The sequence below is a fragment of the Pithys albifrons genome, chromosome Z (assembly GCF_047495875.1).
Source record: "Pithys albifrons albifrons isolate INPA30051 chromosome Z, PitAlb_v1, whole genome shotgun sequence".
Lineage (NCBI taxonomy): Eukaryota > Metazoa > Chordata > Aves > Passeriformes > Thamnophilidae > Pithys > Pithys albifrons.
The window spans coordinates 38,418,593-38,435,771 of record NC_092497.1 but is presented as its reverse complement, the minus strand read 5'-3'; the positions used below and the strand labels follow the sequence as shown (position 1 = coordinate 38,435,771).

General features: G+C 33.8%; 1 protein-coding gene across 4 annotated transcripts in view; it reads left to right on the top strand.

The window, feature by feature from the left end:
- Positions 1-13,995, top strand: part of CEP120 (centrosomal protein 120) — a 37,938-nt gene extending 23,943 nt beyond the window's left edge. For 3 of the 4 annotated variants that reach the window (XM_071580129.1, XM_071580131.1, XM_071580130.1), the window contains exons 18-21: positions 316-438; positions 1,871-1,969; positions 11,894-12,039; positions 12,722-13,995. In XM_071580129.1, coding sequence (XP_071436230.1) covers positions 316-438; positions 1,871-1,969; positions 11,894-12,039; positions 12,722-12,962 — 609 coding nt within the window. In that variant the 3' untranslated portion in view covers positions 12,963-13,995. The remainder of the gene's footprint in view (positions 1-315; positions 439-1,870; positions 1,970-11,893; positions 12,040-12,721) is intronic. The other variant, XM_071580132.1, reaches the window with a different exon arrangement.
- Positions 13,996-17,179: the final 3,184 nt, after the last annotated feature.

The window sequence follows — 17,179 nt, the reverse complement described above, 5'->3', positions numbered from 1 at the left end:
TTTCTTCTGCAAGCTGTTTTAGAAATGTCAGCAAATATGTGTGTAAATCTTGCATATACAAGGACAGACTTGTTTTTTTCTTTCCAGTACTGAGGAAAGGTCTTCTTTAAAATTCTTCCTATTAAAACATGCTGTGTGTCATCATCAAAAAATCATTAATTATGAATGCATAGCTTTCAGTGTCTGTTTTATGTTGGTTAGTTAACAGTAAGATGTTCGTCCCAGGGACTAAGAAGTAACTTAAGTTCTGTAATCTAATTATTTGCCTTTGAATGGGGTTTTCTGCTAACTTACATTTTGTTGTCTTTAATGTAGCTTTATGAAGGAGAAAATAAGCATAAAATTTTGGAGAAGCAGTTCCAACAATACAAAGAACAGCAAAGTAGCAAACCAGAAATCCAGCTACAATCAGAAATAAATCTTCTCACTTTAGAAAAGGTATCTTGGACTTTTCCAGTAATTAAAAATTATCACAATGGTCCATTCAGTGGTAAGGATGGTGTAGATTAATGCTGTGTGATAAACTGGTTAATTTGTCCATTTTGTTTTACTTTTTTCAATTATTTCTTCAGACTTTAAATATTCAGACATGAGTAAGGCCAACAGTAGCCTTATTTCTGTATGGGAAGCGGTAATGTTAGAGGTTAAGACAAGAATAAAACATAACCTGTATATTTAAGTCACGGATTTTTGCTGGGGACTCTGAACATTCTATTTCTAAACCTAAAGAAAAAATAATATTTTCCTCAGAGGATTAAGTTAAACTGGTATTTCATTACGTGACTTTTTGTAATTATGTATTTCTGAAGAGAGATTGTGTTACTTATTAGTGGAATGGAGTCATCATCATAAGCTGATTTCTTAAAAATCATATATACCTTAAGTAGAGGATACTTTGTTTAATTAAAACCACAGATACGGGCATCTCATGCTCAGAGTTACTGCAAAACTTGAGGCAAACTGTTGCCTGAATAAGCTGAAAAAAATTAGGCAAGGCTTCTAGGCACAAAATACACTCAGTTATATGGCCAGTCTGCACGTTGCTGTATGCTTGAGTAACTTCTCACAATGCAATCAAATGATTCAAAATATTTTTGTCTCTACAGACTTTTTAAACTCTTACCTTAAATATTTTTACATTTTCTATTTTTGTTACATTAGTTAAAAAAATCAGTGCTCCGAGGTCTTCATAAATTTAATGGTAATAACTTTGGTCAGATTAAAAGAAAATACCATTGCTTGAAATCTGAATTAGAAATCCTTCATTCTTCTGATTCATAACTGTTTTCATTTGCTTTCTAATACTAGACTTTTATTGCACACTGAATAGAATGCAATGTATTTTTTTTAGTCTGTAGAAATTTTTAAAGATTCAGGTAGTAAGATCAAAGGTTCACACTAATATGTAGATTTTAAGGAATTGTTTGAACAGACATGTATTTCAGAGAAAAGTATGTAAGACTTATGTCAGCAGGAAAGAAAAAAATCTGCACAGCTTTTAAGGACTAAATTTATTCATCAACATTTCTGTTAAATTAGTGTTTATAATTTTACTTTGAATAAAAAAGGGGTATGGGGATGGCTAATTTGAGAATCTTAAATTTAAAGGTTACATCAGCAGATTTAGTGCTAAAAAGTAATCTTTCGCTTTTTGTATAAATGGCCATCCCATAAAAATAAAGTTATATTTTAAACAAGAAAATGTTCATGTGCCATAATATTTATGTTATATTGTATAACAGCTGTAGATGATGTTGTATATTACACTACATAAACATTTTTTTTAACCCAGACCCTTTGTATATATACATCCTTCAGTGATTGTTACTGCTGTTATTGCTTCAGCTGATATGAGTTTAATTGCTTTTAGGCTGAACTTGAAAGAAAGTTAGAGTCAGCTACCAAGTCAAAGCTCCACTACAAACAGCAGTGGACAAGGGCTTTGAAAGAACTTGCAAGATTAAAACAGGTATGCAGGTTTTCTTTTGTCATATGAGACAATGAAGTTAATGTCATGTTGGAAGCTGCTGGGATGACTGTTAACTACTGGCAGTTTTCATTTTATTAGTGTTTGCCTTTGCAAAGTAAAGCTCTCAGTTATGCTTTTGACAAAAATAAGAACAGCAAAACTTGTTTGTATTTGACATTGAACTCAGGAAAGACTGAGGCTCACACTTACGAAGGAAGTTGACATAGTTAAAAGCAGGTGTGTAAAAAAGAAAAGGTTTAATTTAATTTCAAGTAATGCTAAATCAACACTTCCAGAGAGAATATTTTGTTACTATCCCAACCAACCTGATCAATTAAAACCCTAACTGTTCTGTACTTCAGTTGTGTAATGAATAAAGGGTAAAGATGAGAAACAAATCTTCATTTTTAGAAACGAGGGTTAATGATTTGGTGAATGCTGTAAAATGAAGTGAACTTAGAGAAAAAAACTGGAAGTGAAATGTTCTTCCATTTTTGGAATTCCTAATCTCATACGAAGGTGGCATACTATTTTGCTGCTGTGTTCTAACAGACCTCTTTTGTGTCTGTGTATGGCTGTATAGATCAAGTCATATGCCTAGGACTTGAAATTGCTTCATTCGAACTTGCAATACCAACAGCTTCATCCTTCATATTGCATCTCTTTCTGTCACCATCTGTCTTTTTTGAATAACAGTAAACATGAACTAAACAGTGTATTTAAGAATGGCCAGCATTATCATTGGCCTTGACAAACACATTAGGAAGTGATTAATCCCAATTACTGAACACACTTTGATATAAAGCTTCAGAATTCAAGTTTAGTAAAAAGGTTTTTTTTTCCTGTATTCACATCTATTTCCAGGTGTTGAGAAACAGTGTTCTTTTTTTAAGGATTATAGTACCTACTTCATTCCTACTAATAGAATATTCAGATTTTGGAGAGTAAACAGAAGTTAATCCCACAAACTCCTAATTTGTAATTATTTTTTAATTTAATAATTTTTATTTCTCTTTAAAGAGAGCAAATGTGCACTATATATAATTATTAATAGTAAGTAAAAATTAATGTTTATTAGCCATCTTCAAATTACTCCTTTTTTTGCCTAGTGGTAAAAGGAGTCATGAATTCTAATCTCCAATTTCTGAAACATTTATGATTTGAGAAGATGATAGGAGGAAGAATATAAATCTTATCTCTCTGATTAAGATTTTTTCCAGCAGTCATGAAATGTCCAGGCTATTTTTTCCTGGCCATGTTTTAAAATTCCTGTAGAATGAAAGAGAAGATTGTTACTTGCCACACTAACACTACTGTGTATCACTATCAGGTTCTCATTACAAATTTCATCACTAGAGACCTGATGATCTGATTTTATTAGCATATGTAGATGGTTTCAACTGACCCTCCTGCTGAAAGTCTGAACCATAAAATAAGTTGACATGTACAGTGAATTATGCTATTTAAAACTTTTCTATGACAGAACAAACCCTTTCAAAGTAGTTTCTTTTGGTTTTTATACTCCTGTGATTCATCTTATGCTTGGTCTATTGATAAAGAATTTAAGTGACTTTAAAGAGCCAAATAACAGTTGAAGCAGATATGATCAAAAACCATTTACTGTGTTTTAAATATATATTTGGAAACTGTTGCTTAAGGAATTCTAGATTTGCTTTAGTTCAAATGATTTGTGCAATTGTGCATAATTTGACCAATTTCTTGTTTAAATTGGATTAGTACCATGTTAATTTTGCATTGCCTCTGGTGAATAGTCACAGGGCTGTAATCTGTGCCAGTAATTTGTCACACCAAAGCTCTCTAGAGAACTATACAAAACATTTGTGTAGTGAGGATTAGACGCTGAAAGCCATATCTTAGATTGTTAATAAATGTTAATGACAAAACCCAGCTGGTAAGTCTTGGAAATGAGATCTAATGCTTTCTGCCCATTGCCAAAAAAATGTTTAAACAGAGATTTCCATTACTCAAAGGTGACCTGGTGCAATCAATTTGTGAATTAAAGAAGCATAATCTACAGGCTAAGCATTTAGCAAAATGCTCTTCTGATTTGCAAGAATAAAAGTTAATGTTTCCTTAATTAAAAAGTTTACTTTTACTTTGGAACTAGTTCTTAGCACACATCTGGTATAGTTTTATATTTTGCAGAATGTGAGATAGGCAGCACATAACTTAAAAGTATGGGACTGTTAATAGAATATGATCTAAACTTCTCCATTTGCAGGATTTTGAATACTGAACACAGGGCCAGTGTTACTGAAGTACATGAAGGCACATATATATATATCATTCTTACCTGTGCAAAAAAATACAGAAGGAAGTTGAATTTCAGCGCGGTTTGTAAAGCTGAGTGACAATAGACTTCACCCAGCTTACTTTTCCTTCCTCTCTGTTACTCACTGCGGGTCTGTATTAATACTTCATTTATTATGCCCCTGTTCAGCTTTAGGGAGATAAAAATGTCAACAGTTACCTACATATCTGTGCACCCAGGCAGATTTTATCACTTCTGGAGTTTTCAAAAACTGTCCTTCAAGGTTTGCTGGCTGGGCAATCTCAATACTGCATAAATAAGACATGAATATTTTTTATGTATGTTAACATTATTTCTGGGAGGAATCAATCTATTTGCAGAAATTTTCATATGTGCTTACACAGATCTTTGGTGCTAAATTCAGTACCTGGGTGTAAGAAACATTGTATTAAAACAAAAGTAAAAACTGGTAGAAATGTCACTTTCAGCAGTTGATAATCAGATATACTCTAAATAGCCAAAATCTCAAAATGTACCTACATTGAGTGTTCTGGGAGAAATATTTTTGTAAGTTTTCTAATGTGTTTGTGCCCTACAGACCTGTTAGAACCAGCACTGATGCATTTGTTTAAAACAGCATAGACCATATTGGCTGGCTGACAATTCACTCTGTCTTGTCTAGTATCTTACTTATCTGCTCAGTAATTAATTTGATTAATTTGTAAGTAATTTAGCTAGGATAGAATGTAAATCTTTGTTAAGAAAATAAGTCACATAAAAAAAAATTTAAAAAAAGGCAGTTGGAAGTCCAAATCTTGGTTAAAAACTGTGTCTTGAAACCATCCAGGCCCTCCTACTGACTTGTCAGCTCTGGGTTATTTTCAGAAAACTTTACTTGAGTTCCTTAACTTCAGTCGTAGGTTTTTCCCACAGACTTGTATGGTATGTATGAGTGGGAGAGTGAATAGTGGCTGCTATTTAGCCGTTGTTTAGTCTAGTGTATGTATGTTTACATCTCCCCTTTGGATTTATAGGCAGCTATGGCAAAATAAAGATTGTGCTTCTTTGATTGAAGAGCCTCTTAACTAAAGCACCTGGCAGCATACAGAGATTCTTTTATGATCTGATTATAATTGAAATTTTGAGCGTTTATTATTATTGGTTAATTTTTATTTAACGCTGATATTTCCATAGTATCATAAGATTCAAACATGATTGAGGTTTCCACCATGCAAGCTTATGTAACAGGATTCCATGTCTCAAGCATTATATTAGAGATGAAAACTAATGAAGAAAAGTAGTAAAACCTTGAAGTAAATTATTTGATAATTCATATGTGACCTTACTTGGTTTGGATTTGTTTTGTTTGTGGGCATGTAGAAGAAGGATGGCAAATATGGAACAAATAAGTGAAAGGAATATTGGTGATGAGTTTTACTGAAGGAGACAGGGAGTGAAGGAAAGAAAATGAGAAAAGGGAATACTGTGACCAGCAGTGCTGAGAAAGTAGTGGATGGGAAGGTACCTGGGCCAATTAATACATATTGCAAAGGTAATTTTCAGAGTAATTTGCACATGATGCTCTTGATTCATCTGTGGCTCCATTACTGTGGGATAATTGCTGATGATTATTGGGTGGTGATGCAAATGTAAAGTACCTTCAAGTGTTCTGAGTTTCTGATGGGTTTTATCTTCTATTCACAAATTTGCCTTTAGTCTAGCAGCTGATGATTCTGGAGTGTTCCCTTAGCTGAAATTTAAAAATGCAAAATTCTGTTTAAAATCAAAAATTCTATTACTTGTCACTGAGTTTTAAAATGGCCTGACTGGCTAGAACAAGCTGCTGGGAGTAAATCTGAAATGTTCCTTATTTTAGGATATATTATCAGAGGAAATTTTGTCAGAATGTCTTGACTTGAGAGTTTTAAGCACATGAGTATATATGTATAAACTTGTGTGCACTGAGGTACACTTAATACTTTTTATTCAATTATAACTTAATCTTATTCTGTGCATACTGAAAAAACTAAGATGTTGCAAAGGGGGTTAGAAATGCTGAAGTTAGCTTTATTTTTACTGTAAATGTGCAAAAGTGTTTTATTAATACTGTTTTTTTCACTTTGGAAGACCTCACAATAAATTCTGCTACATTTCAAATGCTGCTATGCAGTAGAATTCTGCTCCTTCTTGGGCTTGGAAGAAAATGCTTGTTGCTCAGTGGATTGTTGCATTGCCCAGGAAAAAGTGAACTTAATATCTGAACGTCTCTGATAAAGTAACACCATTTTCATCACTGAGATGAATAAGAAATCCTTCCTTCTCTCTCACTGTAACAGAAAACAGTCTTTTTATGATCCCTCAACACATCATAACCAAATTATGTATAAATGAATTCAAAATCAGCATGCCTTGCTTCTTATCACACAACTGTTGTAAATTCTTTACCATCTTGTATTGATGGATTATTAGGAAATGGGTTTCTCTTGCTCTGCTTTGAATGGTATACATAGAGCAAATTTTCTTTTATGCACCCTACAAATTGTTATGACAGACTTTTTAAAGGAGTCAAAGACTAATGATGGGAAAGACATTTAAAAATCGCAGTTTATGAAGTGTGTAATGTAAATTACACACAGGCTCCATCATAAATGAATCTGCAAAATCCTTCCTCACTTGTTTTAGTGTCTTTTTTTCAAGTTGGACTGTCTTAAACTGAGAGGTTGAGATATCTTCCTTCAGAAAATGTTGATTTTTATTTTTTTAATTTAATGATGTTGTGCTTATATCACTGTTCATGGTCACAGCATGGCATGCCTCTGAAATTCTTGACTTTCACTGACTGGAATTAATTTTGACTTTTACCTCAATACCCCAGATATGAAAATGCCACATATTTGTCAGGTGTACATCACAATTGTATTAGTAGTCAAATTAAATTTTGAATCACATTTGTCTGAAAGGAATTCCTACACAATAGTAGCTTGGAGACAAAATGTACTGATAAGAGTTTTTCTCCTTTGTCAAGAAAAGAAGAATTTAGCACACGCTACATTAAATCTTACTTCCCTACAAATTTAGAAATACTATCCCAAGCAAAGAGCATGCTCACTAGTAAAACTGGTTTTGGTTGTTTCTTTTGTTTATTAGGGTTTTTTTAATAGACGTTTCCCAGAGAAAAGTATCAAAAGGAACAGAACTGAACAAAGGATTCTGCATAAGAGCCTTGCTTTTGCTTCATCGCTTTGGCTTCTGCATTGTTCCCTTTAGTCCTTTTCTTGGTTTAATTAATCATGAAAAATATTTCTTAATAAAAAAAAAATATGTTTCTGAAATGAACTTGTTCAGTGAAGGCATAAGGGACCAAATTATTAAATGAGTTCCCTTCTGATCAATATGAAAGCATCAGGAGTATTGTGTCTTCTTTCTGGTCTGCTTGAGCTTCAGACATTAACCTTAAGTAGATATACTTCTTTCGGCATGTACTTGTTCTTAGAACTTGTTTAAAATGCCTTTTTTGCTCTCATACTGTCATTGCAAGCTTGTTGCTAACAGCCGAAACTTACATGATTGTTGAACTTTCATGCTTCAAATAGTCACTTAGCAGCTTGTCATGCATCTGGTGGTCCCACATGCTTTGTAAGGCCAACATGCAGTTACGCCTTTCTCTGAAGTTCAGCTGTAAGAACTCTTGCAAAATCTTTCCTTTTAGGTCTGAATAATACAGTCTACAAATTGAAGGACTGGATTAGAAGGCCTCAAATCAGTGAGTGTAGTCACAGCTGTGGGATGATTTGTCTGTCCTAGTAGCAAGGGCTAGTCTATTTTTCCTTAATTTTCCAGTATTTAGTTTTCAAGTGATTTTTGCCCAACATATTTTCAGAAAAATTCTCCCATAGAATTATTGAGATACACAAATTTGAGACTTAAATTAATACCCCAGCTTCCCATGGCAGTAGCCCCAGTTTAAGATGTAACAGTGAGGGCATGAATGAATTGAACTGAAGAACGAGGCATTTTCTAAAGTTTTATCTTTTTCTCACCATCTGCAAAAATGCATTGGACTGAGGGTAATCATATTACAAATCACCATAGATTGAAAGACTAGAAGAAGAGACAGGGACCAATAAAGTCCTCTTGTGTGTAAAAGATTTAGATTCTTGACATCACCTAAGGGAAAGATGTCAGCCTCATTCTCCACAGGAGCAAGATGGTGTTCCTACTGATGAGGTGGTTTGCTGGTAAATAGCATTCTTATTTAATTTATTGTGTGGCCTCCAAGGCTTTTACCACCATTAGATAATTTCAACAGATAAACCAGGATGTACTAGAGTGATTGATCTCAAACCCACAGCTTGGCTATGCAGGGTGTACTGGATCCACAGGGAAATGTGTTCTAAGTTTCTTTAGAGTTGGTGTGTAATCAGAAGAAGTAGCTAATCATGAGACTGACTACTAGATTACCTGTAAGGACAGATAAGTATAAATTTCCAGGTTTGTTCCACATGCCCAGGGCGATCACTCTTCCCCTGAGACTAAATGGAGCTTTACAGAGGAGAATTTAACATCATCAAAATTTTAGATCTCATGTTTGCATTAAGTTTTTTTTTCTGAAGCAGCAGAATTTTCATTTGCTTAATTTTGAAAAGGATTATTTAGCTTAGGAGATTCAATAGGGACACCAAATAAAATGATTGATGGTCTCAAAAAGAATTATAGCTGTTATCATACTTCTAGATTCTGAGTAATTGAGATAATCAAATTTGCTGTCAATCTATTTAATTTTTCTCTAACTGAAGTTGTACTGGTTTTATACTAACCTGTTTGAGACTAGGTTATGACTCAGTATTTTATATTCCTACCTGCATTTGGCAAAATAAACAACTCAAAGTCCAACAATTAAAGTAGTTAAAATAATCCCATTCTTCTTTGCAGGTTGTTTATTTCATTCCTCCTCATAGACTATTTTATACATAGAGTCTGGATTTACTGTCCAGATGCTTTTGCCTATCTATATTTGGAGACCAGAGAATACCATGGTGATATTTGCTGGGACTTTAGGGAAAAAAAAAATCCCCAAACACCCTCTGTCTCTTCTTTCTAAATACTTGAACGGACTGCTTTACATGTAGCATTTTTTAAAACATAAATGTCTATCTTGATTCAAAACATTCTGTCATCAAGAAGCTCCTAGTATGTCTAAGTGTATTGATTACGTCAGTAATTTCCACTCTGTTAACAACTTGAATCATGTCTCTAATTGGAATATACCTGGTTTCGAGTTTCAGTCACTGGGAAAAACCTAACTAGTGAACTGATGTGATGTATCATCCTGGACCTTACAAAGGTCCGTAGGTAGATGCATAAGATCCAGAAACCCACTGTGGATATAGTTGAATATCCTCCAGCTGCACTCAGCCAGTTACTTCAGTACATCATGAGCCAGCAGTTGCATTCAGGCTATCACGTGTAACAGACATAAATGAATGTGTTCTTAACTTACCTGTTTCCTTTTCAAAGCAACTCGTATTTTTGCCTCCATAATATCTCACTCTTTCACAGCCACTTTTTCTCCACTGAATAACTTTGTATCAGCTGCAAACTGTTCCAGAGTGATTTTCTCATTTGTGAATATATTGAAGAGTAGATTTTTGTGGATTCCACTGATACCTTCTTGCTCTTTTGGAAATGATCAATTGCTATCCTTTCTCTGGTGTTCTAAGCCCTGAGTAATCTGAGACTATTTTCTCCATGGCATCTTTGTTTTGTATTTGGTTGTATGTGATTTCATTGGTTGTTTATTTTAAGACTACTTGGAAGATTGCCTTTTCAACAAAAGCTGGATTTGTTCTTTCTGGTGTATGCATACATCTTGTTAGTTTTGGTTTGGGTCTTCCTGAGAACTCTGTTGAAAGGAAGAATAAAATAAAAACTGGGCAAATAATTATTCCTGTGGTGTCAGTAACACTTTTGGTGATGCATTAAGACTAAGCTTCAGTTAGTCTTGCATCTTTTTGTTTGAATTCAGTTATAAGTCTTGAAAATTCATGGAAAAAATCAGGTGTCTATAGTGCCTTTTTAATATTTGTGAAGTGTGTTTGTAGAGTCCTGTTCTGAAATCTATTCTACTACAGTCTGAAACTGTTCTTCAAACCTGTCCCACTTAAAAAGGGTGTGTCTTGCACATGGGAATGTTCTTCTGTAATGAACTCTTGGTGGGAAAGGAAGGACTATGGCCTTATCTTCACCAAGTGGTTTTTATGCCTCAATTATTTATCAGCTGTAGACTCCTTGGCAGGATTCCTGCTTCTAGTTTTATTATTAGTATCTATCTCTTTCAGAAGTTGTTCTTCAAGCTTTATGACCTGTCTCACTGCAGTTCTAACATTTAATTTCACTGGCTGGTGTATTGAATTTAGTATAAAAATAAAGTATCTTGTGTTTATCTACATGCTATGATTTCTTGCCAAGTACTTCTCCGTTGCATTGTCTGTTCACATTAACAATTAGAGTCTTTGGTTTACACCAATTCATTGTGAAATTCAGATTTTCTTATAAAATATTGATCATTGACAAAGTGTGTAAAGAGTTGGCAACTGAGATTCAGGAAACTGCCTGACTAAAGTCTTTCAAGTATTGTTAGATTGACTGTATAAAGAATATGCTCACACCTATCAAACAAAAAATTATCATTTTTTACCCCCATAATAAGTATGAAACTGATTTTATTAACAATGAAATATTTCACATGAAGGCAATGTCAAAATTACAAAGGTAGGCCTTGCATTTCACTGTATGCTTAGATCCGGGATGTTTGTATACTCTCCTGTCTTATGTTTTAACTACCACAGGTTTTCTGTCTTATTCAGAATGTGAGACTGGCTGTATTGACAAGGTCACATGGAAAATAGGAGGGAAAACAAGTGGAGGGAGGACAATGTTTCTCGTTAAGACACTTTATTGTCATAAAGTGTTAGTGGACTCAAACCTTACTTTTGTTATAGTGTCTGTATAGAGCTTACAAAAATAGAGACAAACTTCTAGAATGCATAGATTGATTGAATTAAAGCCACAAAACAAGTTATCTAAAATTTCACATGCAACTATGCACATGTGAAAGGACATCTTGCCAGAACTTTTTTTTGAATGCTTATTTTTTAAGCACACATGGCAGTTTCAAAAAGTAGGTCTTGAAGCTTTGATACTAGGCACTGTGGGACTGATAATGAAAGTTTCCTCAGCTATTAAGCTTTTATTTCCTCAAAAATATTTATAACTTAGAATACCATATAGCCAAGGAATAAATCTCAGTACTTTGAGCAGTTCCAGAAGTCTAAGTTTTATGTTTACCAACATAAGCCAGAGTAAGTAAAGAGTTCGTTAACATTTTTGCTATTTTATTAATGGGAAGATATCTGTGACTGGGCTTCAGCTGATCCAGCTTGGACAGGTTTACTGTGATTGTGATAGTCACTGGTCTTAGCTGGTGATAACAGAATGTCTTATTGCATTATAGATAACTCCTACATTTGTAATACTCCTGAAAATGTAATTGTCACTAATTCATTCCTCAGTTTTTGCTGTCACTGTAATTTGCACCTTTACCTTTAATCACATATTCAGCTGAGTTATGTCTTCACCCCCTTCCCTTATAGCGTGAACAAGAAAATGCAATGGCTCATCTTAAAAAGCAGCAGCAAGAGCTGGAGCACATGAGGCTGCGCTATTTGGCAGCAGAAGAACAAGAGCTGGGGAAAACAGACCGACAAGAGTTAGAAGATATTAGAAATGAACTTAATAGGTATAAAAGTATCTGTAAGATTCCTCCCCCCAGACCCTTCCCTTTTTTCTTGCTGTTAGCCTCAAAGTAGGAAGAAGTTAATTAACTCAAGGTTATAGTTGTCTGTCAGTTCAGTGAAAGAACATTGCTTAGTGTCCTTTAGGTAAAGATTGTACATTTATAAACTGCAGCAGTACTGGAGGGTAGCAAAATCTACATTGAAGGTCACTGTATCTGGTTTTTGTGTTATGGTCAAAGTTTTACAGTATCAGGCTTTTGTCTATTTTAGTCTTTCATTTCTAAATATAACTATGGGGTTAAGAAAAGAACAAGCCTTGCACTATTATTATTTAGAATTCTTTAAAATTTTAGATCTACCTAGTATTGTCCTCCAGAATCTCTCTGCACTAGTTTTGTATGTTGAACCTTTTTAATCTGAGTACAGTTTGCATTAGTCAAAGTAGAAGCTTTGATAGCAAGTGTCATAGTTACATATGCATATAGACAAACTTTTGTTAGTTTAATTATTATATTAACATTTCTTTTATGTGTAATTGTTTTCCCCAGTGACAGAATAATTTGTTACCTTTACAGATTTCATTATTTTATTAAGTGTCATTAGATGAACTAAAGACTTAATAGACAGATAGTCAGGGTGGGTTTTAATATGTCTCATTGTCTGATTCTCTTTTATCAACATCAGGCTAAAGCAACAAGAAGAAGAGAGAAGACAATTGCAAGATGCTAAAGATAATTCTGTTGGTGGAGTGGATAGTCTTCATTGTAGAAAATTAAATGAGAACGTGGATGATTATCTCTCTCGTCTGATAGAAGAGAGGGATACCCTGTTGAGAACAGGAGTCTATAATCATGAAGACCATATTGTAAGTGAACTTGATCGTCAAATCAGAGAAGCTATTGCAAAAAGGAACATCACTATTTAAAAGCATACAAAAAGTTGTTTAAAGGAGCCAAAATCTCAACAGAGTGATTTCTATAAACCTGTACTACTTTGCAAAATATGTAATATCATGCTTTGTTTTGCACATTGTTGTCAGCTCTCTTTGAAGTCAATGTAAATATTTGCAACATGTCAAGTTAAGCACAGTTGTAAGTTTTACAGTGGCAGTGACTGGTTTATAATGTTTTTATACTCATATGTATGTATATATAAATGTGTGTAAATATATTTATCTTATGTCCTTTTTTCTAAAATGTTTACTACCTCTTTTTTATCACCCTGACTAGGTTTATTTGTAATATTTTTAATATTAATTCTAAGAGGGTTTTGGTCAATGTTGTCATGGTTTCCTTCAATTTGTAAAAATATCTCTTCAGCTATACTAGGGAAAAGTGATATCAGCTGCTTTCCCTGACAAAACTCTTAATTCTGAATTGAGTTGCAGCATTGACCAGATGTTGCTTTTTAACAAAATGACAAGGTAATCAATTTTTGCATCTCTGACTCTAGTTAACATAATTAAGTTCTGTAGTAAACCAGAGACAAGGCTTTGAGTGTGTGTATGTAGGGGGAAATCAAACCTTATGAAACTGAAGCTGAACCAGTTACTAACTAGCCTGACTGTACAGGTAAAATCCCTTGGTTGCCCAGGCAATTTTGCATATAGACCAGTAAGGGTGAACCCAGGACAGTAAAGACCTAATTCAGAGGTACACATGCATTCTTACATTGATCCCTAATGAGGAAAGTTAATTGAAGCAGTAATTCAGTGAAATTACATTCTGAACACAGGCACAGGAAAGCTCTTGTTTTAAGTAAAGATGTTTTTTTCAATCAAGATGTAATCACTTTGACGTTACTTAGCATGTATTTCAAAGCATGTTATCTTATTACCACTTAAATTGTACGTGAAGTTTTGTTTGACTGTGGAAATATGAACAGGGTACAGAACAAGAATTAATGTTCGTTTGTACATAATCATAATATAATAAAAAAGTTTTAGTTTCCAGCCTTCATTCTGTTTCTGTTAGATTTGTGTGGATCTACTAATAACAGGAACGTACAATGCTGTCCTTTAAATAGCATTTTTTTCTGTCCTGTACTCCTAAGTGTTTCCGTTCAAATGTCAAGTACAAAAATTGTCCTAGGATTTTTTTTTTAAATAAGCAAAGATACCAATGGAAAAGTTACTGGTTTGGGTTTCTTACATAAAATCAGTGAACTTCCATAGATATGGTTATGTACCTATGACCTTTCTGTTTAGTATTCATTATAAAATGTATTAAAAAGTAAAATAATACACAATTGTACAATTTAATTTTGTATTAATTGTACAGTGGGGGGAGGGTTATATTTTATCTGGCTTTACCTCTAAATGCACTAGTTTTCCTCCTCCTTACCATGGGTGTATCTCCTGATTCATAAACTATTCATTTAGACACCTTAAAAAATTATAAACAAGCTCTTTAAACAGAGATCATATTAACTGAGTACTTAAATACCAATACCAGACTTTGTAAGAAATGCTTTTGTAATACTTGGCACACTTGACTGGATTTTTCAAAGTAATGTGCTTAAAGAGATCCCTCTCCATTAGCAAAGAAAATATCACCTCCTTAAATCCCTTAAAAATCCATTAAATGTAATTTTATGATCTTTTTCTCACCATGGCTGTGTCATGTCACTGATGCATTGTTATATGCAATTACTGTAAATGACTCAGGATGCTTCTGTCTTGACAGGAGAACTTGTTCATGCTGATTTTTTTCAAATGCTTGTTCTCTTGTGTAGTTTCTGTTCCAAACACTGGAGGGTGCCTGAGACTTAAATAATAAAAAGACAACGTTGACTAAATTTTCATAACTGGTCAGGCTTTTGGACTGGTATTCTCTCACTTTTCAGGTGTATTATTCAATAAAATTTGATTTTTAAGTAAATACTTAGAACTTTACATTTATTTTTAACTATGTATTTTAACAAAAGAAATGTTTACTATTTCCAGTAATGTGATGGTCTTTAAGGTTTGAATCCATAAAATAATTATTGTGTTAATTTCACTTTTTGATTTCTAATTGAGCCTCTTATGTGGCATGTAAAAAAAAAGGCAGTTGTGTTGCTGTGGCATTTAGAAAACCTTGGGTTAGTTTTCTCTTTAGTAAATCAAAGTATTGAGTAAAATAAATCATAGAATACTTGTTTTTCAAAAACACAAATCTGATAATTTAAGCTATTTGGGTCTACTTAGCCATTTGAAAGATCACAGCTTACAATGTGCAAAGCATAAATTTTGTGATTATTAAAAGAACTTAACTTTCTTGTTTTGTTGTGTAGTCACTACTCTTACTGTTCGTCATTTGCATTTAGAGTGAGGGTACTCTAAGCTTCATGTTTCAGTTTAATTTTTTCCAGCACAATTTGTCTATGAGCTTTAGACTGCAGTACTCCAGAGGCAAGATACATATTTGTAGCAGATACGTATAGCAGAGATGACCTCAATATTACTCCTCTTTGAAGAAAATTTTTATATTGGTTTCCATTTGCCTTTTTATTATCTCAAAGCCATTTTAAAGGTTATTGTTATTCCATGGATAGACCAAATAATTTTTAATCAGAAGTATCTTAAAATTTTTATTTCAGTCTCTCTTCATTGTAAACAAAATGTCATTTGAAACAGATGCATGAGATAAGGAGCTCATTTTAATTCACCCAGTTTAAAAAGACTGCTGGAAATGAGACCTGCATTTCCAGGTTCATTCCTGGTTCTATACACCAGAGAAAAATGTGGTGGGAGGAGGAGCAGCAGCTAGACCTTCCTGGAATTCTGGCAAACTCCTATTGATTTTATTGTTCCCAGATTTCAGTAGGAAAGTTGATGGAATTATTTCAAAACAAGTATTCTTACCAATATGTTTCTATGAACCCAAATGGAGGAAAGTGGGAGGATGGAATGGCTGCTTTGTGTCAGTTACATGACAGATCATTCCCAGCCTTCAACTGCCTTAGGATTTGGGCCTCGAGCTTGTAGTTCACTGAGTAAGGAAATTTCAATCATATCCTGTATTTGACCAATCCAGTCTTTTAGAAGAAAAGCATTAGCATTAGCCCACCTGAAAATGAGGGCATTTAGAAACACTGTTGTTTTTTCCTGATGATACTCAGCCAGAGGATCCCCTCCTTGTGTTGGTATGTGCTAATTTTGCTGCCAGAGGTGTTGCTACCAATCTTTGGTACAAAAGAATTACCTCAAATTACTTAATACAAGTTTAAATGTAAGGCAGGAAACCTCAATATTTGTGTGTTTATATGCCTTGGTATGGAGCATTAGCTAAGATTTTGAGAAGTCTTACAGAGAAACAGACCTTTTCCCCCTGATAATTGTTAGTGTTTAATGGCAAAATTGTGTCTAAATTCTTATTTGCATATTAAAGCAGTGGAATGCATTGTGAAAACCTTTGATAAATTATTTTAAAAATAAGATGCCATTGTTTTGCTTTGAATCTGATTTAAATATATTGTTACGCTATTGAGCTTTACAATATGTTGTTCTTTTGGAGTGAAGCTATAACCACTGTTTCTATAATATTTTAGCAGTGATCCAACACTTTTAACAGTAATACACTTTCAAAACTGCTGTTCCTTAAAAGTAGCATTGTTATATCTGGCACTGAGCTTTCAAGTATTCAATCTGTAGTTCTCCTTCACTGCTGTTTAAATGCTTCTCCCTTCCATCCACTGAGATAAACCTTAATGCACCACTAAAACCAGAAGTCCTTTATCATATCTTCTAAGTGCTACTGAAGTATTTATACTGGTTATTTCATATTTACACAATTATTTATTTTGCTACTACTGTGCCTAAATGATCATGACCTGTGTCAAGGCTTGGAAGGGAGGCACTAGTCTCACTATTGTTAAAGACAGAGCTGTAGAAAGGCGGCTGCATACTTAGATCTCATTTCATTTGTTTCTCCGGGGGGTTGTATTAGTAGTGTTTTCATTAGAAATGTTTTTACAGATGTTGGCTATCCAGATATGAAGTCTCTGTGGTGGAGAAGCAGTCAGGAATTTGGCATTCAGAACAGAAAGGAAAAAGTCATCTTTGAGAGACTAATTTATAGAAAAATAATTTGCTGACTTTCTGATGTATAAATGTACAGTAACCCCATGGCAGCTTCAATGCAGAGTAATTGAATTCTTGCA